The sequence below is a fragment of the Poecile atricapillus genome, chromosome W, assembly GCF_030490865.1.
Source record: "Poecile atricapillus isolate bPoeAtr1 chromosome W, bPoeAtr1.hap1, whole genome shotgun sequence".
Taxonomy (NCBI): Eukaryota; Metazoa; Chordata; class Aves; order Passeriformes; family Paridae; genus Poecile; species Poecile atricapillus.
In genome coordinates this window covers 105,335,969-105,359,544 of record NC_081288.1, presented here as the reverse complement: position 1 = coordinate 105,359,544, position 23,576 = coordinate 105,335,969, and the positions used below count along the sequence as shown (strand labels likewise).

The 23,576-nt window shown below is 41.2% G+C and overlaps 1 protein-coding gene across 4 annotated transcripts in view; it reads left to right on the top strand.

Annotated features, from left to right (window-relative positions):
* Window positions 1-23,176, top strand: part of LOC131591498 (ubiquitin-associated protein 1-like) — an 81,336-nt gene extending 58,160 nt beyond the window's left edge. For all 4 annotated transcript variants that reach the window (XM_058862279.1, XM_058862277.1, XM_058862281.1 and 1 more), the window contains 5 exons: window positions 7,315-8,235; window positions 15,742-15,777; window positions 16,215-16,409; window positions 17,852-17,953; window positions 21,119-23,176. In XM_058862279.1, the coding sequence (XP_058718262.1) occupies window positions 7,315-8,235; window positions 15,742-15,777; window positions 16,215-16,409; window positions 17,852-17,953; window positions 21,119-21,259 (1,395 nt within the window). In that variant the 3' untranslated portion in view covers window positions 21,260-23,176. The remainder of the gene's footprint in view (window positions 1-7,314; window positions 8,236-15,741; window positions 15,778-16,214; window positions 16,410-17,851; window positions 17,954-21,118) is intronic.
* The last annotated feature ends 400 nt before the right edge of the window (window positions 23,177-23,576 follow it).

The following is a 23,576-nucleotide window of genomic DNA, read 5'->3' as shown; positions in this document are numbered from 1 at the left end:
GGAAAAGACAGTTTTTCTGGCAGCGGTGCAGTTACTGTGAGCAAGGGGAGTATCTTAGAGATTTCTGCCAACAACACAGCTTTCCAAGCTTCTTCATCAGCCAGTCAATTTTCTATTGCCTCCTCCGAGCACCCTGCGTGGCGCCTCTTGATATGTCTTATCGCCACCCTTTTTGGTAAATTCACAGCCTCCAATAGGCAGGAGATTAAGTTCTCATGAGCTAACATCTTTCCCCTGCAAGTTAATAAACCTCTTTCTTCCCATAGTTTCCCAAATGCATGTATCACCCCATATGCATATTTAGAATCAGTAAAAGCATTCACTATCTTGTCTCAGCATAATTCACAGGCTCTCACAAATGCATACAGCTCCTCTGTCTGAGCTGACCAGGTGGGTGGTAACCTCCAATGGGGTCACTATCTTCTTTCAGGGCATGTAACCCATCCTGTAGCTGTTGTAGTTTCCCATGGATGGAAGCTGAATGATCACTAAGATTCAAGCAGCACATGCCTTCAAACTCCTCACAACCATGTCCTTGTGCTAAGAGCAAGAAATCAATTGCAGCTCGATTTTGTAATACTGCATGACGTACACTACTCACATCGGCTAAAAGTTCACTTAACATTGTGGATGTTAGGTTCAATTCTTTCTTAGTCTAACAAGCGAGCCTTTTTAGAGTTGCTAGGCCTTAATTCATTCAGGCTTTGCTTTGACTGTTTGATGTTCTTCATTTTGCTAGCTATATTCAACAATTGCTGTAAGCTTGGGTGGAACAAAGTGAGTTTCCCAAGATAACAGGGTCTTCCATGTGGATTAGCAGGAATCTAATTCCATGCTCTATCTCCACAGATTAGGAATATGGAACTAGGTAATTGCTTTGGTAATTGTCCTGTGAGATTGCACCGCAAATAAAGGCTTTAATTTCAGTGGTAGTAACAAGATCAGCTATAGGGTTGACTGCATCCCAGTGCTGCATTACTTTGTTGGAATGGCTTTTTGTCAGGGGCTCAAATATTATCCATCCACCTGAGGTATTGGTGGAACCTAACAAGTCCAATTCTTCTGGGGGCCCTATAGTAACATTAAGAACTTTGATAATTTTTGCTTGCCAGCAGGCTTCAAGTTGTCTTAATGTGAAGCCAACAGTGCGATTGCACTCTTGCAACATTGCCATTCGATTCAGTCGAGTCTCATTACTAATTAAACCTTTAAATGCTTGAGGATCCCATTCAGGGACTCCTATGAGACAGGCGTGAAAAGGATCTCCAGGTGTGGTTAGGCTCAAACACATTGATTTTTGGCCTATCAAATGTGCCAGAGTGACCCATATTTTCTGTCGCTTTTGGATGTTAGTTAGCAGACAGTTGGTCGGGACTATACACAGCACAATTGCTATAAGCAGTTTGTTCCATGCAAATGACACCATGCCTGCAGACTCACAATTAAGGCATTAACGTTAAATGAACTTTCAAAGATGTTTACACTAGCTCTTGAAGGGGGAATACTTATACTTTATACTAACATAACAATTACTACACAGGCTAAACTCTTTATCTTAAACGATTATCTAACTACTTTTAACACACGTGTTCTGGTATATATGTAGTCTAAGCGTGAAAGCAATTTGCTGAAAGGGTAAACACACAACTACAATTTGCTTTATATACAGTTAGATGGAGTCTACACTTTTCTTAGATCTTCTACAGAATTTCTCTCACAAACAGACTATGATTTAACACGATTCAGTCTTGGAACGTTCACTGCTCCCGTGATGTCAGCTGGCAGCTGATCGGTGACTGAGGGCCTCGATGTTCAGATTGTTCTTCACATCCTTTTAAATCTTGAAACAGAAGATAACTGAAAAAAAATTGGTAGAGACACAAGATCGTAATAACAACATAAAATTTTGGTTGGCAGCTGTCTGTGTAGTGTTCAGACACAACTGTGTCCTGACAGGTCCACTTCTGGTCCATGTCTGGAGTACCAAGGCTGTGTGGTGACTTCTCTGTTCACTGGATCTCATGTGTTCAGAGGCACACAGTCTGGTCAGATGAACAGGTGACCTTTTTGAACCTGCCAACAAAACACAGACACTTCTCCCCTTGAAGTTAACGAATTACACTAATCAAATGCTTTTAGGGCATCAATTTCCCCCATTTTTTAAAAAAGTAAAAAAATAAAAATGAGATGTACTTCTGTTATACACATCAACATTAACTCAAAACCATATACACAATGAACAAAAACTTATGGCAGTTAAAAATCAATCAAATCATAAACATTATTGATAACATATGTAATATAAAACTACTATTAACTACTAAAACACTGCACCAGCATCCCATAGTTTGCAAACAAACAGAAACAAAAAAAAATCAGTGAAGGATTGGATAACCACCTCCGGAAATGATTCTCCAAGCCCACTTCAAAATTGATCTTGCTGTCATATTAATAGGGTCAAATTGCTGAGTCAAAAAGTGACTCAAATACTGATTTTGTACAGAAAACATCTGGATCTGTTGGCAAACATTCTGTCCAGGTAAAGTCAAGGCTTGGCCAGGGCCTTAGGCTTTAAACTGGAAAGTTGCCTCTTAACTAATTTCTAAAACAAGGTTCTCAATAGCAGCAGCTATGAGATGCTTACAGCACAGCAAACTGTTAAAATGTATTTGTACAAAGCAAATGATCAGAAGCCTTAGGTAACAGACCAATTAAACCATTCAGCAGTTGGTTTAATCTGAAGCCTCTCCCATGGCAGCTGACCCTCAGCAACTGTACATTTTCTTGGAATTCTGGAAACACTGAAAAATAATAAAGCTATAACAAACAAAAACTGCAGAGACTGCAACAACCAATAGAACTTCCAATGAAGTCAAGGGTGTCACAGACTGCATTCACTTCTATTCATAAGCAGGTGCTCATCAGCATTCTATCACTGCTGTTTTAATTGTAGTTATCTTCATTTCTTTAGGAAAATAACTACTTTGCAGTTTAAACAAGTGTCTCCAATAAAACATAAAACAATTTAAATTAAACAACATTTAAACCTAATAAAAATTAATTATAACAAAAGGAAATAACAAAACTTAACCCTAAAGGAATATCTGAGTTATAAAACTTAACTTAAAAACATTCAAGCCTGAACATAATAAAACTTGACTTTTATTAATTCTATTAACACTTAATCTATATTAAATAAAAACATAATCTTATTCTGTTACTACAAAAAGCAACTAAAAGTTTGATATATACCTTTTAAACACAATATAACAGTAACATGGATTCACTATAAAGATTATAAAAATGTAACAAATACATCACAATTCTATGTCATCTAGCTTTGACAATAACCCACAATAACTGCAAATGTTACTAAAAATACTCATTCATAATAGGAATTTGCCTAGTATATACTTAAGTTGGTTAGGATTTTAAAGTGTAGTTTTTCTAGAGAAAAAATACAACAACACAGGATTTGGCAAGTTGCCATTCCGCTTTTGTACCACTTTTCAGGAACATCAAGTCTAATTTTTAAACTAAAATCTAAAATCCAAATTGGTATATATGCAGTTATATGTGTTTTATATAACAAAAGGACTCACATTGAAATTACCTTATTAAAATTGTGGAAAAAACAAGCAAATAGATAATATATACTCTAACTTAACTTTGTCTTGTACAGTAAAGTTCTCTTAACTAATTATTTTTTAAACCACAAATCTCTTCTGCAGATAACATTAATTGGAAGGTTTTCTGAGAAGCTGTAAATCATACAATATTTTAACCTTAGGTTTTAAAGCTAGATATTGCAAGATAACTTCTGTTAATATTCACCTTAAACACCTTTTTTTGAAAAGGGACCTTTTTAAACTTTCAAAGAATCACAATAATTTCTCTAGTAAAACTCTAAAAACTGCAACTGCATAAACTCATACTTACTTAAAACACAAAATTAACTCTAAAAGGGTATATAAAAACATTTTAAATACCAGTGTATCATGACTTTTTAACAAACTGGGTACTATCTCGGTGCTTTTTCTTAGAGAGGGAGCAGTGGGGGGGTGAAACTGCCCACTCTGCTGCTGTTATCTTTCTTCACATCCCCCACATACTCTCACAGAGAGGAAAACCAGAGAGAAAGAAAAAAAAAAACCCTCACAAAGTTAATTTTAACAAATGCAGTTATTTCTCTCAATCTTTCTTGTTGTTCGCCAATAGAGGAAAAAGGGCAGGATTTTACAAAAGCAGGCGATGTTACACGAAAAGTCTTTCAGGGCCAGGTGGCAACAACGGTGACCATTGCAGCTTATCAACTTTTAATTACAGTGAGGAATTTCAAACTAGATACCATATAGTTCATTATTTTTTGGCTATTTCATCTTTCTTTGAAGCTGTCTGAGCCACCTGTTTCTACTCAGCTGTTTCTGTAATTGTTCAGCGTGGCCTTGGAACTTTTTCTGCACTGCCCCTGCCCTGGGGGTGCCTTTGTTCTCTGCGCACACCTCAGTGCTCCCCCATGTCCCCCTGGTTTGGGTGGAAACCAATCTAAATTTGGCTTCTTTTCTTCCAGGGTAGTAAAGTTGGAACTTAAGTAAGATTGTAGTGTTAAGAGTGTCTCCAAAAGTGAAGCAAATAGTTCAGGATGTATCACATCCTGCCACTGCTGAACAGATTCTGTTCGTTGTTTCAGCGTATGCTGTGGAATTTCTTTCTCATTATTTTCTTCTCTCTGACTCTCCCTCCCTCTTCCCATGGGCAGCATAGATAGAAATGCTTGCCCAGCAGTGGGAGGTAAAGGCGTCTGCTGCTGTGATGCCGGTAGAATTACGGGGCTCACAGCCTCAGCATATCTCGCTTTTCTGTTTTTTAAGGTATTAATTACAATCTGCCAAGTTGGACCGAGAGACACAGTGTCCTTGCTCTTTTATGTGATTGCCGTTTCCCACATCAGAGCCCTTATATCTGTCCATTCCTTCACTGCAAAGAGCAGTGGGGGCACTGAAAAGCGCCGATTTTCATCAGCCCATATAATGAGCTTATCCAGGTCCTTTTCCCTGGCTGCTTTGCCTCGTTTAACGATAATACTAAGAAGCAGTTTTTTAGCTGCTGCAGACTCCACATCCATTTTTCATGCGGCCATGGCGGGAGGAGGGTCGCGACCCCTCACTTACTCCTTTGCCTTCGGACTCCCCCAGCGACTTACCCCCTTTTTCTGTGGGTCGCCTATCCGGTACCGATCCAAGGCAGCATCTATCTGCGCTCAGATCCGCTCCACCAACCTCAGTCCCAGGCCTTGTCCCACCATGCGTGGACCTGTCGAAGCCCCCCTGCCCGCAGGGTCCCTTTTCGGGTGCCAGATATTGAGAGACCGCCAGCTCTTCACAACCGTTCAGAGAAGTAAAAGTGAACGCCATTTATTTCTATCTTTAGCACACCTTTTATAGGGTTCTACAGGATCCGCGGGCTAAGCAAGTTACCATTGGCTAATACACACAGGTTTACATTTTTTCTCTTATACACAAGGATATTGTTTTGCTTTACTCTCTCTTCTGCAGGAAGGCTTCAAGGACTTTAGACTTTAATATCACGACTTATTCCAAAGGCTGGTTTGTGCATACAGGCCTTTACTAATATATAAAATATTACAACAGAGTACCACAGCTTCATGGGGCCAGCAGCCACCACTGCCCTTGCCCAGGGCTGGCGGGATCAGGCACTGCCCTGCACTGAGTCTTGGCAGCCGCACAGGCCTCCAGCCCATGCTCCCAGTCCCACATCTCTGTGCCTGGTCCTGCTGCTCCTTGCTTGAACCATATCTCTCCACACTCCCCTTTAACCAGTTCTGTTTCAACACACCAACACGATCCGTCCATCCCCTGTTGTCAAGACTCCTTCTCAACTCCCCTTATTGACCCCCCTGGGCATGGAGTGTCAAAACCCCTTCTTGATTTTCCCTTATTGCCCCCTTTGGGCAACTGTATCCTTAATTACATCTGGGAGAATATGTAAACCAACTCTACATTCTTCCAAGGTATTATTTTGGGATCGTCATCCCTTTTGCCGGAGCCCCTTCCTGGCTTTACCCTTACAACCCTCCATGGGTGCCCTGTTTTACTGTGCTACCCTCCATGGGTGCCCTCCCAGGTTTGCTCCCTGAAGATCCCATTTTACTCACTGGTGAGATTTTCAGTGGTCCTTCCCTGCAGACTCTTCACAGACCCCCCTGGTCTGCCACTCGTCTGTCTCCTGGATAGTCTCAGGAACCCAATCGATCGCCCAGTGCCAGCCGCCACCAAGGGGAGCTGATCACTGAAACTGGGTGAGGTACGCCTTCAGCTCCGCTCGCTGCCTGCTGGCCCGGACAGTGGAAATATCCCAGACAAGAGCCCCCATTTTGTCAGGAAAATTAATCCACAAACACCAGAAGTTTATGTCCAAAAAGGAGACAGAGGAGTTTTTTTACTTTATTTGAATAAAGGGAGAGGCCGTGGAGTATTCCCCTGGTGTCTCTCCCTTTATTTGAATAAAGTAAAAGGACTCCTCTGTCTCCTTTTTGGACATAAACTTCTGGTGTTTGTGGATTAATTTTCCTGACAAGCACACCTTACTAACAAAGGATTGTCCTTTAAAAACAGAAATCTCTTACATATTCATAAATGCTTATGCATGATTCAAACATTCCTCTTAAGTTTTAGATGTTCCTTTGTTTAGCTTCAACTCCCGCCCTCCCCAATAGATCAATCTTGGCTCCGTTGAGTCTCACACTTCCCGATAACAGAGGTTCAATTCCTCCCTTGGAGCTCCAGTCACTGCTGTCTTCATCTGGATAAGATAATCTAACAACGCAGGTGGGAGTTTCTGACTATCTTTTCAGTCTTTGGGTTATATGAACAAAATAGTCTTTATTTTAATACAATGCTACAGGTTAATATATGCATATATATGTATTACACTACTATTTCTAAGTTTTGTCAATAACAGAAATAAAAGAAACTATAGTAATACAGCAAAGTTTTCCAACATTATACATGTAACATTCATTTTAATATTTGCAAAAAGCCAATAATATAATATGTATCTACAACAGTTCTAGAGACAAAATGAACTATTTCTGAGGTCTTTTAGTTTTGTCAGTCTGTAAACACACAGACAAGATATGCTGGGAAACAAGAAGTGCTGGGTAAAATTGATGCTTGTCCGTGGTATTTCATGTAGCTCTTATTCTGTTACTTATGTTGCTGTTAGAAGTAGTGGCTATGATCCTTATATAATTTATCTTTTTTCTCTTTTCCTTTCCCCTCTACCCCTGGCTAGTATGACTTCTCACTGGAAAAGAAAACAATTGAATGGGCTGAAGATATAAAAAAATTTGAAGCTGCCCAGAGAGAAGCTGAACACAGGGCAGAAGAAGCACTAGCAAACTCAAAAGCAGCTTCAGAGGACATCACCAAAATGGGGTTCTCAGAGGGACCTTGCCCTGAAATCATGCCTCCTCCTATTAACCCCATCCTCGCTAGCCTGCAGCACAATAATATTCTTACTCCCACACCGGCCAACAGCAGTGCTGTGAAGCAAAAGGTTCTCAGTCCACCTCATCCAAAAGTAGACTTCAACCCAGCTGATTTTGAATGTGAAGAAGACCCTTTTGACAAACTAGAATTAAAAACTATTAATGATAAGGAAGAATTAAAAAATATTCTTGAAATTCATGTTGGTTCTACTGGGCCAATTGTTGCCCAACTATTAGATAATACTTTGCCCAAAGTAGAGTCTGAGTGTGTGTTGCAAGATGAGAAAGTTCTGACATCCATAGAAAGGGCTACGTTGGACTTCAAACCTGTTCACAAACCAAATGGCTTTATCACTTTACCACAGTTGGGAAATTGTGAAAAGATGTCCTTGTCTTCCAAGGTGTCCCTGTCCCCTATCACTTCAGTGAGCAACATCAAATCCCTGTCCTTTCCTAAATTTGACTCCGATGAGAGTGATCAAAAATCATCAAAGCTTATGAGCACTTTCCACAGCACTACCTGTCTCCGCAATGGCACTTTGCTTAGCTCTTTGCAGACCTGTGCTCAGAGTAAAACCAGTGAACTGAATGGACACCATATGGTGGATCTTTCTTCTCTAAGTGGCATGGAGGCATCAACATTATCCTCTTCATCCAGACTGCCTTCCCTGGCTGCATCAACAATTTGTACAGAAGAAGAATCATCTCAAAGCACAGCGATTATGGTAAACACGCAGTGGATTAGAGTTGGGGTTGCTGGGGAGATGTGGAGTTGTGGAGGTGCAGACAGATGTTGGTTCTAAAATGTCCTGTGGTTTTAGGTTCATTTAATGGGAGAAATGTGTAGATCATGTTTGGTAGTTCCTCTTCATTTATGTTGCAAATTGATCAATTAAACAGGTCTTCATGTTGGCAGTTCTGAACCTCAGATTATTACTTCACACATTCCCCTAAATCTGATATTTTTAAACCATTTCTGGTGACTTCTCTTTCAGCTTTTTGGTACTTGTTCATAGTTGCACACCATTGAGCTAAGCATATGAGATCTTTGTACAGTCCTGTGTTTTGTCTTATCTAGCTGAGATATATAAGATTCTGAACTTAGGTTTTGAATTAAATATCTTTTAGATTTGTTTCTCGATTTGTTTATATATTTCCTGGAAATAATGGAAATGCCAGCTTTTCAAGGAATAGAAGCAATCACAGACTAAAAAACACTTGTGCTTTGTCACTCGGGAGAAAAAGTGCTTGCAGTTAACCTGGAGTGAGAATTTTCTTTGGTTTTTAATGTTTAATTTATTTATTTTCCTTGTGAGATACTTTTTAAAATCTAACCTTTTAAAAGGATGAAAATTATGGTGGTCTGAAACCTGGTATTTATCCTCTTCCTTGTAAAGGAGGAGGGAAGGATTGCTTTCTGGATACTAAAAGCAGTCCTGAGGATCATCTTGGATCACTAATGTTACAGTTAGTTGCTGTACAGCTCTGAGACAGGAATTTGATGTTTCGTTTCTTCAAACTTGTAGCAAGTTCCAAAATTATTTTGGGGACACTTAACTTCACACCAGTTATTGTCTTTGTGAATAAGAGCAGAAATTTGAGTAAATGTTGAGGTTAGACCCCAGCCAGCAACCAAGCTCCAGGCAGCCACTTGATCACTCCCCTGCCAGCAGGATTGGACAGACAATCAGAAGCAGACAAGCAAAAAATGCCTTGATGCTGTGCAAATGCTACTCAGCAATAACAAAAACTTTTCTATGTTATCAACATGGTTTTCTGCACAAATCCAAAACATACTAGTCCATACTAGCTCCTGTGAAGAAAATTACCCTAGTCAAAACCAGCACATTCCACCCCTTATTCTACAGTATTTACGTCATGTGCAGGCCCTACACTATCCAATACAACCTCATTAACCACCCCACTCCTTCCCATTCTTTGATATAATACACAGATATCATTCCCTTAGTCTGCAGGTCAGGACACTGCTGTTTTTAAGGCTTCTCTCCTCCATTGGTTCATGTGGTTCCTGTTTATCTTGGTTTCAGCTGGACTAGAGTTAATTTCTTCTCAGTAGCTGTTACAGTGCTGTATTTTGGAATCAGAATGAGAATGGTGTTAACACATCAATGTTTTAGTTTTTTGCTAAGTCGTATTTATCCTTAGTCAAGGACTTCTTTTTTCCTTGTCTCATGCTCTGCCAGTAAGGACGTTCACAAAAGAAACTGGGAGGGAGCATAGCTGGTACAGGTGACTCAAACTGACCAAAGGACCAAAGGGATATTCCAAACAGAACGGTTATACTCAGTATATAAGCTGTGGGGAGTTCCCTAGAAGGGGGGGCCAATCTGGGTTCAGGAAGGGGGGGTAGGTTCTGGCATCAGTCAGCAGGTAGTGAGTAATTGCATTTTTCATCACTTGTTTTTTCCCTTTTTATTATCATTATCATCATTTGCCATTATTGCTGTATTTTACTTTATTTTCAATAATTAAACTGTTCTTTTCTCAACTTACAAGTTTTACTTTGATTCTTCTCCCCATTCCACTGAGCGAGTGGCTGCATGGTGTTTAATTTCCAGCTGGGCTTAAACCATGATACTGTTATAGTAATTCCTGTAACATACAACTCAAATAATGTCTGGCAACAATTTAAAGGTATATCCATTACAATCTCCACCCCTGGTCCTTTTGAGCCAGGTTATAGCGTTTAACATTGCAATGAACTCCCCTTGTTCCCAGCCTGGCTGCAACAAGGGGTTTCCTGCTAGAGTCCACCATTAGTAGAGTCCCCATCATAGACCTCCATGGCTGCAGGGAGACAGCTTCCTCACCATGGTCTGCATCACAGACTGCAAGGAAGCCTTGTTTCCCCTGCTCCAGCATGGGGTCCCTCTCATGGGAGACAGTCCTCCACGAACTTCTCCAATGTGGGTCCTTCCCATGGGCTGCACTTCACAAACTGCTCCAGTGTGGGTCCCTCATGGGCTCACAAATCCTGCTCCAGTATGGGCTCTTCTCTCCACAGGTTCTTCCAGGAGCCTGCTCCAGTGCTGGCTTCTCATGGGATCAGTCTCCTTTGGGTATCCACATGCTCCTGTGTGAGGCTCCTCTACAGGCTGCAGGTGGATCTCTGCTCCTGTGTAGACTCATCCATAGGTCGCAGTCCCTTCAACTCGAGTTCACACTGGACTTCCAGCCTGTCCATTACAGCAGCAATGCCCTGGCCATCTGCCAGCCCAGGCACATCACCATTGCTGTTATATAAACATTCCCAGGCACAATACAGTGAGGTGATGAGCAGCACAGCACTACAGCAAGCAGCATAAGCAAAAACCAGCCACTAGTGAGCACTAGACTCTAATATAGTCAGGCAAGCGAGCCCATGGCAATCGCAGGAGCCTGCCAAATGATAAACAGCACTAACAGCTGTAAATTTGTCCTAGCACATTCCAATCAAATCTGTTATTTTGAACCCTTTGATCCCCATGTTGAGTGCCAAAAAGGACTGTTGTGGTTTAACCCCAACCAACAACCAAGCCCCACACAGCCATTTGCTCATTCCCTTGCCAGCAGGATGTGGAGAAAAGGAAGGGTAAAAGCTAGAAAATTTGTGGGCTGTGATAAAGACAGTTTACTAGGGAAAGCAAAAGCTGTGTGCAAAAGCCAAGCAACACAAGGAATTAGTTCACTACTTCCCATGGGCAGTCAGGTGTTCAGCTATTTTACAGCTGTGAAATGACACATAATTACTTGGGGAATATAAATGCCATCACTCCAAATGTCTCCTCCTTTTCTCCTTCTTCCCCTGTCTTTATATACTGAGCATGATGTTATAGGGTATGGAATACCCTTTTTGTCAGTTGGGGTCAGATGTCCTAGCTGTGTCTCCTCACAACTTGTGCATTCCCATCCTCCTCACTAGCAGGGCAGTACAAGAAGCAGAAAAGGTCTTGACACTGCAAACCCTGCTCCACAATAATAATAAAAAACCTCTCTATGTTATCAACAGTCTTTCCAGCACACAACTTCATACTAGGTACTGTGAAGAAAGCTAACTACCCCAGCCAAAACCAGCACATCAGTAAACCTGTTATTTTTTTCCCCCAAAGAACCTATGATCTGGACACTAGTACTCATGAAGCCTAGGGAAAGCTGTATTGTCAAATTCTCTAGCTGGTTCTAAAATAATCTGGCTGCTTCTGTCCAATATAAAGGATGCTTCAGTGGTTCTGTGGCCTTACTGACATACTACAGGGTTTTGCGACACCATGTGCTCTGAAGCGACATTGCTGATCTCCTGTTCTCTCATCTCTTTTCAGACTTAAGTAAATGCATTAATGCATTAATTGCGAATTGCAGTATTCTGACAACTAGTGTATTTGTCAGCACAGGAAAACAGCTGTTTATTGATCGCTAGAACAAATTTAATACAGTAAACTTTGGCAGAAGCAGCAGCATGCTGAGCAACTGCTCACTGTTACAGATCACAGGTTTGAGAGGTGACTATCATCATATGTAGCTCAGAGGTGAAAACCTGAAGTATGACACATCTCTAGGGATTAACATGAAAGATCACTTACAACTAGATGACCACATTTTCACTCAACTATCCAAATTGCTATGCTGGATTAAAACTTATTAAAGACTAAGAGGGAAGGTATATTCTCAAGAATGCTGTAAGGAAAGATACAAACTGATAAACAAACAAAAAATAGTCTTAGTATTAGGAGAAGTAATAAAGATCTTCATTTGAAACTGTTTCTACTTTGGAAAGAGCAAACCAAGAAATAGGTATGCCAACAGAACTAGACTTCAGAATGTACTTGTTTCATATTTCCACAATATGGTCCCAGTATCTGGAAAAGGATAGCTGAGTTGCAAGAAATTGAATCACAGAATCATTTAGGTTGGAAAAGACTTTTAAGATCGTTGAGTCCAACCTTTGACTGATCACCACCTTGTCAACTAGACCAGAGCACTGAGTGCCATGTCCAATTCTTCCTTGGACATGATTTGTAAATGTAACAAAATTTTGAAATTGTAATTGAAGTAAATGTAACAAAAGTCCTCAGAATGTGAAAATTATAGAAGGAAGTCACAGTCATCTCTGTGACTGGGAGTAGAAGGGGCATATCTCCCTTCAAGGTTACACAAGAATAAGCCTGTCCTTTTTAGAAAGCCTCAGAACAATTATATGTCCCAGTGTGTTTCACAGTGATTTTATATAGAATTTTTTTTTCTCACAAGACTAAAAATTGTAACTTTGGATGTGGAGTTTCCACTGGAGTTTATGCTTTACCAGTGAATTTGATCTAGGGTCCTTTGGATGGAAATAAACTTGTGATTTCTCTGAGAGTGCATTGATTCTGTTCTGGATGTTCTCCTCTCCTCAGTGTGTTTATGGTGGGATTTTTCTTTGTCTTGGTTGGTTGGTTTTGTTTGGGTTTTTTTGGTGTTTTTTAAGCTCACTAATTTTCTTTTTGCAGCATTGGCAGAGGGGAGAAATGATTAGTGAAGTCAACAGGTTAGAATTAAAAAAAGTTGATCAGAGACCTGATTAGTATGATGCATTTAAAGAAATCTGGTTGCTGGAGGATGGGGCGCTACTGGTAGACTATTCAGAATATATATATATATATATATATATATATATATATATATATATTATGCTGCAGTAGCATGATGTATGCAGGCACACCAGCTGCAGATGGGGCTCCCAGACTATAAAGTCCCTAAAAGTAAGCACAGTGTACAAGTACATACTGAAAGTAATGTATATTTCCTTCTTGAAGGTCAGTGAAATGCAAGTTTGAGATGTAAGGGGGCATGACTACTGAATGACCAGTCCTAGCTTTGTCCCCCAAAATTCCTTTAGCTGTTTCCCTCCTCCACTGGAAATCTCTGACCTCAAACACAGCCTGTCAACTTCAAGTACATTGAGGAAGAGGAGTTAGTCCTGGACTCTTGAATCTCTAGTCTAAGAAGCAGTTTTGGTTTTCCTGGCTGCAGCATTGATAACAAAGCATCATCCTTCAGTTTGATAACCAGCTGATTTCAGGGCTACTCCAGAACCCCACTTCAGTGTATCCCATATTCTAGTGCTTTTTGCTTTGGCAAAAGTGCCTGGAGGAAGGGGGTGTGTGAAGAGCTTTGAACCCCTCGACCACCATGAGGAGAGGTTCTTGCATAAACCAGTCCATCAGACCAAACATGATTTCTTGGGCTTTGTGTCTTAGAAGATAAATTCTAACCCTGGAGATGAAAATGGGTAGAAATGCAGAACAAGGCCTTTTTTTTTTCCCTCCTCTTTTCTTCCTTCCCCCAATAGATGGAATTTGTCAAAATCCTAACATATATTCTCAAAATTGTTTTTCTATGAATATTTTTTTTGTTGTGGTGGTTTTTTGTTTGTTTGTTTGTTTTTTCAGTTTGGGCCCAAAGAAGGCTTTTCTGAAAGATGTAGACAAGTTTTCAAGCAATCTATGTTGGCTTAAAAAGATATTAAGGAAAGGCAATAAACATAGGCCCTTGGTCCAAAGTAATTTCTTACAGTCTTTTTAAATTTGATTTAAAATGCAGGAAAACTTTGAACTGGATGAATTGAAAAGGGCAGAGTTCTGATTTTGCACTTGGGTCAAGTAATATAAAGTGGAGGGTTGGTTCTGCCCTCTGGCAGCCTGGTTCTGCAGAAGTGGAGCAGGTGTACAGCAAGGAACATTATTCAGCCTTGTTGATGTATTGAGAATGGGACCAAGTGTTGGGCACTGGTAGAAAAATCACATGCTCTTTTTAGCCAGTGTGGCATTTTGCTCATATATGGTGATGGTGTGGATAAGTGATTTAAGTCACTTAAAGAATCATCATCAAAAGTATTAGCAAAACTGGTTTTAATATAAATTCATAAAAGTGTGATTTAACAAAGTTTGATGGCAAAGTTCACTCTATTACTTACTACATGGATGAAACATACAGAAGAAAATCAAGTTAGAATTGATTTAGAATCATTTACACAGACACCGAAGATGCAAAAGGGTAAGAGAGACCCTCTTGTTGAGTTACAAGGTTCATAGTGGACCCCCTTGGTTTCTAAACTCCTGACAGAGCTTAGGTGCAACTAGGTCCAATTTTAGTATCAGGCTTGAACAATGGTTTATGTCTAATGGAATTAGCTACATGGATTTCATTAGTATTAATTCACCATGCTATCAGTCACTTACCAAGGATTTGTTGTGAAATAAAGTGTATCTCCACCTCAGGTAAGGAATCTCAAAAACTGAGAGACATCCCAGCTCAAAGGGAGAGTCACTGGTGTGCAGTCCAGTTGCAATTTAGAGAGAACTCAAATTGGACTCATCCAAAGATCTGATGTTGATAAAAAGTGTCTTTACCTCCAGGAGCAACCTTGAGAGGCATCCCAGCTCAAGACTGCCCTGCAGCCACGCTGCCTAGCAGGGAGAGCTCAAAAGTGGCTCACTTAGACTGTCATATTTATGGGATAAAGTGGTTGGCTCATAGTCAAATTGCATATGATGGGAAAGGTATACATGAGACTCCTTAAACCCACAACTTTCTTTGATCCTTGATAAATACATCTTGGAAAAATCACACACTATTCATGTGTTAATTGCACAATCATGTTCCAAACTCATATGCATCGATGCTCTCTGCTCCTTTGTGTTTCATAGAACTACAGCTCAGACTTTTACTTCCTTTGGAACCTGTACCAAACTACAGCAGGTTTAGTTAAGGGGGTTGAGTGCATCCATCACAAGTGTATGAAATGAAGTGCTTTGAGACTAGAAAAGAGGTATGTGTTTCTCTTACTCCTCACGGTCAAAAAAATAAGGGAAGTCTCTAGGCAATGATTTTAAAATTATCACTATCATTCAGACAGTGTGTGACACTGAGCTTTGTGAACACGTAGAAGTCACAGTGACAGAATAAACAAGCTTACAATTATTATGAGAGGGGACACATCCTTCTTGACATATAATCTGTTTTTATAGAGTGCTGAAAGAAGAAATTATCCTTATGATGTCTATTTTATAACTTCACATAACTGTATAATGTTTGCTTCTCACATGTGGAAGCCTGATCAGACCACAAGTCTCCCTAGTATAGTAGACTTATTCCCAGATCTCTCCCATAAAACCCTTCCTCCCCAGCTGTAGCAAATTCTGTTCACTAGTGCATAATGTTTATAGTCATCTTATTTGTGTGTTGTCCAACAGGTGCACCCAGACTACAAAGAAACAAAAATACTTATGGTAAGTTCCCAAATACCTGTGTGTTTGCATTGGATCATGTTTCTGAAAATCTCCAGAAGTAGTGTTCCTTTGAGTATGGAAAATCATAGGTGATGAGTAAACTTGGGGTAAAGGAAGCAATCTGCATGCTTCTGCTGAGGTACAGAGTTTGACTATATCATATGGTTGAGTACTGAAAGGTTTTCATCCACTGGTAGGAGAGGGTATATTGGAAAGAATCTGGGTTATTGGTTGCTGTTTTGAGGGTTAAAATAGTATGGTGGGAATCAGACTGTGCACTGCTTAGTTTCATCCTAACAGTGAGTAACTTCCCAAGGACAGTCTAGAAAGCCTCTTGGATTAATTACATGGGGTATCCTGGTTCTGCACTAGCCAGAAACAGGATGAGGGGATGCAGAAGATGACCATCACCTCAGCCTCTGGATTTTCCCCTTTAGGTAACACACCAAAATTTCCCAGTGTCTAAAGTGCCCAATAATACCAGCTGCAGAAAGCAGTCAGGTGACGCCGCTCCTGAACTACAGCAGGACCTCTCTGCTAGTGAGAGACAGTGCATAGAGACAGTCATCAACATGGGATACGCACCTGAAGATGTCCTGAAAGCCATGAAGAAGGGACAGAACATAGACCAGGTAAGAGCTTGTGCAGTGGGGAAGAAACCCTTGATTGGATGCTGATTCTGCTGAGAAACAAACCTAAGTTTGCAAAATGTATAGGGGGAATATATTTATTCTAACAAGGGGTTGCAGCCTGTAACTGCTGTGATGTTAACCATTAGAGAAGTTGTCAGCTGGTAATAAAGGCTCCCAAAACCAAAGAAAAGAATGTCCACACTTGTTTCTGAGGAGAGACTGAGTCAACCACACCTGTGGGTGCTGGATAAGAGCTGCACTGAGCTTGGGATGGACCCTTAGTTCCATGTCAAGCTGGGAGAGGTACTGGGCCTTCCCAGAAGCCACAAAACCATCCAAAGGAAGCTTAGCATGGCTCTATGCCATGCTTAGTGCCATGTGACAAAAAAAACCAGCTAATTTCCCTTGTTCTGAGCATGGGTTGCAATGCTGATGTCTGTACTTGTAGAGAGGGATTTTGCCCCTGCAGGCTTACAACATCCCTGAAAGCCTCTTGCAAGGCACCACTGACCAACTTTATTTTGTGTGCTGTGTTGCTTCCTTCCTCGTGTGTTGCCTCAAACACTTGCTAAAACCATGCCATTAAACATTAAGCACTGCAGGGTGAAGCATGGCTCTGTGTCTTGGATCCGCTTCAAATATTTTAAAGCAGGAAGAGTGTGGCCAAACTTGCTGTGTGGGAAACCCAAGGTGGATTGTGTGCAGAGCATTGCCTGGAAGGACTGTGCCTGTTGCCTGGGGAGGAGGAGTGTCCCAGTAATCCCTTGTGGAGCTGATCTGCTTGCCCACTACCTACACATTGAGAGTGATTTAAACTGTGTGCTGGAGTGAACTGTAGTATCAAATGAAAAAAATGTCCCTTAGAATGGTGGTTTTAAATCCTGCTGTACTTGCAAGCTGTGTTCTGTGGACCTAACATCACCTATCAGACATTTCCCCCTACCTCTCAAAACTGAAGACAGATAAGAAATTTGGCAGTGGTTTCTGTGCATGTGAGCTGGGATTTGCAGCTCACTCACTAGTATGCTGAATTGATCTTTAAAGCCTGAATGCTTTCAGATTGCATTAGCTCTTCTGACTGGCTGAGAGGAAGCTAAAAGCTGAGACATCTTGACTGTTGAATCTACAGTTTTATCTTAAAAACTTGTAGTATAAAAAGCACAGTTAAACTTCTAAAGATTGGCTTGTGAGACTCTTTTGACTAGAGCAGATGATGTTCAGAGCTGGTGGGAGAACACAGGAGGACAGAAGGGCTCATCTGCTTTCTCTGAACAAGGTCTTGCATAAAGACCGTCTCAGATCTACTGGGAAGGACTTTATCTAAGTCCCTGGTGAAGCCTGGGGTAAAATGCTGAGCCCCTCTGCATGTACAAAGATGATATTCAGCCATGTGCTGCAAATGCTGCTCTGCAAGCTTAGTTTATTTTCTTCATTCCCCACAGGTTTTGGATTACTTGTTTTTACATGGACAGCTTTGTGAGAAGGGCTTTGATCCACTTCTTGTTGAAGCAGCTTTGGAAATGCACCAGTGTTCAGAGGAGAAGGTGAGGGCACAATGTGTGCAGGAATAGAGAGAATGTGCAGTTCCTCTGGCTGATGTTGATGTGGGAGATTTTGGTCTTTTCAGGGCTGAGTTCTTTTGGGATACTCCCTCACGGGGAGTTTTGCTTATCTTAGTTCTGTGTCAGGAAGGATAGTCCAAAGGCTCATTAGGCTCTTGTTTCTCGTGTTTATTAATATATTATCAAAAGACTTGGCAGGTCTTCCCCAGACTTTCTGCTCAAGTTCAACCCACCATCACCTCGCTCAAATTGGCTCAAATGGCGCAAAATGGCCCTGAAATACGCAGCTCTTTTATCTTTATATTTATTTTCACCCAATTAACAATAGACACATAAATTATTTTTCTTAGTGACCCAATGACTCAACCCCTGTGTGCTGCACTGCGGCATTCTTTATCCAATCACCTACTACTACCCAAAAACCTCCAGAAGAAGATGAAGCAGAAAAAAGAAAGACAAGAGATAACACCCTAAATCCTCCATCTTGTCTTCTGTTCTCTAAACTAGTTTAAACTCTTTTTCACCCAGTGACTTAAGAAAACTAATTTATACACTTGCACTCCTAGTTTTTCTATTTAACTTTAACAGTTGTTTTTATGGTGTTATATGAAATTCAGTGTTTTCTTGGATGTCAGAGCCAGGTATCAGAGATAAGGGCACACACTGTGTCTCTGACTCCAACAGATGTAATTCTGGCTTTTGTGGTAATGCCACCTTGTTTCCAAAACTTCTGAAGGACATCCCTGTCATGATAAAGTGAATATGTGTTAAAGCATTAGGATTATACCGTGTTCCTTTATCATTCTTACTTGCATGCATTTTTATGAAGACAGGATTTTTTCATGACCCTGCTTTTTCTGGTTGCAGTGTTTTGAACCCAGAATTCTCTTGGGGGTGAGGTGCTTGGTACAGAAACAGTTTATTTCAGATGCAACAAATTATCTTTCAAAGCCTGCCAGCCTCCCCTGGCTGTGAATTTTCTCCCTTGTACAAATACATCTGCCTGTCTGCTCAGAAAATTGGGTTAGTGCTCTCCCTGAAAGAAGCTGGAAAATGGTTTTTGGGGTCTGGTTCATTGTTTGGCTGTTTTACAAACACCAAAAGTACAGAGACAGGAGTGAGTAGCCAGCTCAGAAGACGGCAGGATCTTTTAAAGTTTGGCTGTCTGTTGTGTGCCCAGTTATTATATGAAATCTTTAAAGGTGCAGCCCAACCCCCCAGACGCAGAATAATAGAATGGCTTGGGTTGGAAGGTACCATAAAGATTATCTAGTTCAAACCCCTCCACCTTCCCCCATAGGCAGGGACACCTGGAAGGTGCTCAAAGCCCCAACTTTTCTTGGCAACCTGTTCCAGTGTCTGACCACCTTCACAGTAAAACACTTCTTCCTAATCACTAACACAAACCTACCCTCTTTCAGCTTAAAGCCATTCCCCCTTGTCCTATCACTCCATGCCCTTGTAAATAATCATTCTCCAGCGCTCTTGTATCCCCTTTAGGTACTTGAAGGCTGCTACAAGGTCTCCTCAGAGCCTTGTCTTCTCAAGGCTGAGCAATCCCAACTCTCTCAGCCTGTCTTCATAGGAGAGATGCTCCAACCCTCTGATTATTTTCATGGCCTCCTCTGGACTTGTTCCAACAGGTGCACATCTTTCTTGTGCTTGGGACCGCAGATCTGGATGCAGTACTCCAGATGGAGTCTCACCAGAGCAGAGTAGAGAATCACCTCCCTTGACCTGCTGCCCACACTGCTTTTGATGCAACCCAGGATACACTTGTCTTTCTGGGCTGCGAGTGCACATTGCTGGGTCATGTCCAGCTTCTCATATACTAACACCCTCAAGTCCTCAGCAAAGCTGCTCTCAATATATTCATCACCCAGCCTATATCGATCCCAGTGTTTGCTCTGACCCAGGTGCAGGACCTTGCACTTAGACTTGTTGAACTTCATGAGGTTTGCACAGGCCCACCTGTCAAGGTCCCTCTGAATGACATCCCTCCACTCCAGTGTGTCAACTGCACCACACAGATTGGTCTCATCTGCTGAGAGTGCACTCAATCCCCCTGTCCATGCCACCAACAAAGATGTTAAACAGCACCGGTCCCAATACCAACTCCTGAGGAACACTATTCATCGCTGGTTTCCTCTTGGACATTGAGCCCTTGACTACAACTCTGAGTGCGACCATCCAGCCAATTCCTTATGCACCGTGTGGTGCACCCTTTAAATCTATGTCTCTCCAGTTTAGAGACAAGGATGTTATGTGGGACAGTGTAAAATGTTTTGCACAAGTCCAGATAGATTATGTCAGCCACTACTGATGTCATATATATGCCTTCTTGCCTTTCTTGGATTTTGTGATGAGCTTGCAAACAGAGGAACAACAGTGTGAAGATGGGAGCAGTGATGTAGTTCAGTAAATTAATTTACTACTGGCTTAACCCCAAAACTGTAAATGGCTAATCTGATTGTCCATCTCAACCAATTTGATTTTGGTTTGATATTGTCATCATTTGTTATCCCTCCCCCCAAAGTGGAGCAGAGGTCCTGTAAATCACAGAGGGTTCATAAAAGTCTGATCCGTCATTCACTTCTTACTTTATTTTTTTTTAAGTTGGGGGAGGATTTGTGATTTATGATGGTAGTATTGTACACAGTGTGTCCAATAGGATTTGTGCTAATACCACAAGTTTGTCCTAGATCTGAAGAGCCATTTGATATCAAGGGCTACTGTGCTGTTCTCAAAGACAATGTAACTTTAAAAAAAATCAGATGCAACAGTAGTTGGTAGTTGTGGGGGAGCAGGGTGACATTAATCTGAGTCTGTTAGGCCAGGCTGATAAATTTCCTACTGGGAGAGACACCCCCACAGACCGAGCTTTGGTGCCCTCGCTGAAAAGGATTTTGGAAATGCAGGCCTGCAAACACAGGGGACTGAAGGTGAGGCTCCATGAGCTACTGCACCCTGAGCTCTGCCAACTGTGGTGTGAGCAAACTTTCTCCAACCATTGGAATGGGCTGTACATGGGGTGTAGAAATCCACCCTATGGGGTGTCCAGTCACTGAAGACTGGCTGTGTGCTAAACCTCCACTGAACACTGGTCCTCTTTTCTCTTGCAAATAATGGACTATCTGTGTCTTTCAGATGACAGAGCTTCTCCAACTAATGAGTCAATTTAAAGAAATGGGCTTTGAACTAAAAGACATTAAAGAGGTCTTATTACTACATAACAATGACCAACAGAAGGCTTTGGAAGATCTGATGGCCCGTGCAGGAGCCAGCTGAAAACACATTCCTGGATTCTCATCATGAAACAGAGCAAGACCAGGGTGACTTAATCTCAGCAAGGAGTTTGGCTATTTGCATATAAGGGAGAGTGTCAGAACAAGCCTGCCCATGTGCATCACTCCAGCATTTCTCTTTACACTGGGAGCCAACTTTCTTCCTTAAATTAAATTTTTTAAGTGTCCTTTCCTAAGTTTCCTTTTTTCCAGCTTAGCCTCAGAGTTTAGACTGTCCAGCCTCTACTGTAATTGTACATAGGTAGAGATGGGGTGGTTTCTCCCACTCACCTTTGCACTGGAATTGAACAAAAGAACACTGTTGGTTCTGAAACTAGGATGCTTTGATTCTTTGAAGCTGCTTTCATGGTGTCTGCTTGTATTGAATTACTTGATTGTGTCATAGTCCAGATTAACTGGTTAAATTTGACCTTTAGTGTAATGGAGTTTTATTTTTGGGGGGGAAAGTTAGTCTGCAACTTAGTAAAACACTGTTTCAGAAACTTGCTATGCATAAAGAGAGAGCCTATTCCTCTTGGGTTTTTTACCCATGCACCCAACACTTCGCCAGACATGAGCGTTCAATACTGAGTGGTCTGTAAATTCCCTTGAAACAGGTAAGCTGTGAATTCTATCTGGACCTGCAATTTATGTTGTTTTTTTAACCTGAAGGCAGAGCTGGAGCTTAGTATTCTTAACCCCCCAGGTTTGTAGGATATTTAAGGCAATGCTCTGATAGGAAATCAGTTCTCTTTTTGTATTAAATAATACTGAGTGTGATGCAGGAGGTTCCTTTCAAGCACTTTCTTTAAAAGATATATACTCACTGCATTAGTTCAATTTCTCACACTGCTATAGAATTGCATAATAACATCTAGTACTAGAAATCAGCATTTGGGTTGGTTTTGATATTTAGTTCTAAGTACTTAAAATATCAACAGTCTTGAGGAATCTTTAAAGTAATTCACTAAATATTTTGATTCTGCTGAAAAAAAACTAACAAAATCCTCAGTATAACTCCCAGTGTCATGGTTCCCATCTCTCATGCTCTTTGGCTTCAACAAATGAACTTGCTGGATCCTGCCTGATCAGGTGCTGCCTGCTCCTGTAGGCATACGTGCACACTGTGTGTTGGGCAGAACAACCAGAGGTCTCCAGGCAGACAGCTGCAGTGGTGCAAAAACCAAGCCTAGGGAGCATGGGAGCATGGAGCTGGGAGCATTGAGAACTTAGGCAGGGAAAAATTACTTGTCTCGTTTCCTCAGTTTGTTTTTCAGTAGGAGGTTTTAGCTCATCAGGACCCTGAAGGAGATGACATTTGTCTCTATTATGTTAAAACTTTATATGACCAAAACTTGTAATTTGGGTCCAGTGTTAACTCCTGGAGTTGTCAGTGAGGTTCTCAACTACGTTAATTAACTTTACTTAAAACAAAATGATGCTGAGAAAATATGTACCTGGTAAGTATCTAGGAAGTGTGGAGATGAATGACAAATAAGACCAGGACAGATTGCTTTGCACGTATCCCATAGTACTGAGCTTCACCAGCTTCTATTAGTGGGACTGAAATTAAAACTTATCTAAGATGGACATTCCACAGCTGGTGGATCAGCAGCTGCTGCCTCTGTGGGTGCAGGTAAAGCAGTTGTCCGGCTTTCCTCCCAGATGAGAAATGTGACAGTTTGAAATGAAGAAATGGGGTTCCTGATTAATCAGAAAAGATGGAAAACAAAACTTGAACTGCTTTACTGTCACTGATGAGAGCATTCGATTGTGTTGCTTGTTTCAGTTTTCTCACAATTAATAGCCAAACAAATCTGTCTGGTACTAGACAATCTTGAAAGGGCAAGAAATCTTGCCAGCAAAGAAACAACTGTTTAGACCAAATTTCTGAATAAAATAATCTCTTCAGTTGTGTTAATGTGTGTTGTTTTTCTGGTCTCCCCACTACAGTAACCACTCTGCTTATGGAGACTGTTGTAGAGATGAGAGCAGAGGTGAAGATGAAAAGTGATACCTGTAAAGCTGGTGGTCTCCTTCCAAAAAGATATACCCCTCTGTGTTTTCCCTGGTGACACTGCTCTTGCTTTGTCAGTGAGGATTCTGGATTAACATCTGTATTAGGTTTGCATGGCCAGGTTTTGGTAGAAGGGGGACTACGGGTATGGCTTCTGTGAGAAGATGCCAGAATCTTACCTCATATCCCATAGACCCAGTGCCAGCTGGTTCCAAGATGTGCCCATTGCTGTCCAAAGCTGAGTCAATTGGGAATGGTGATAACTTCTGAGATAACATATTTGGAAAGGGGAAAAAAATGGAAC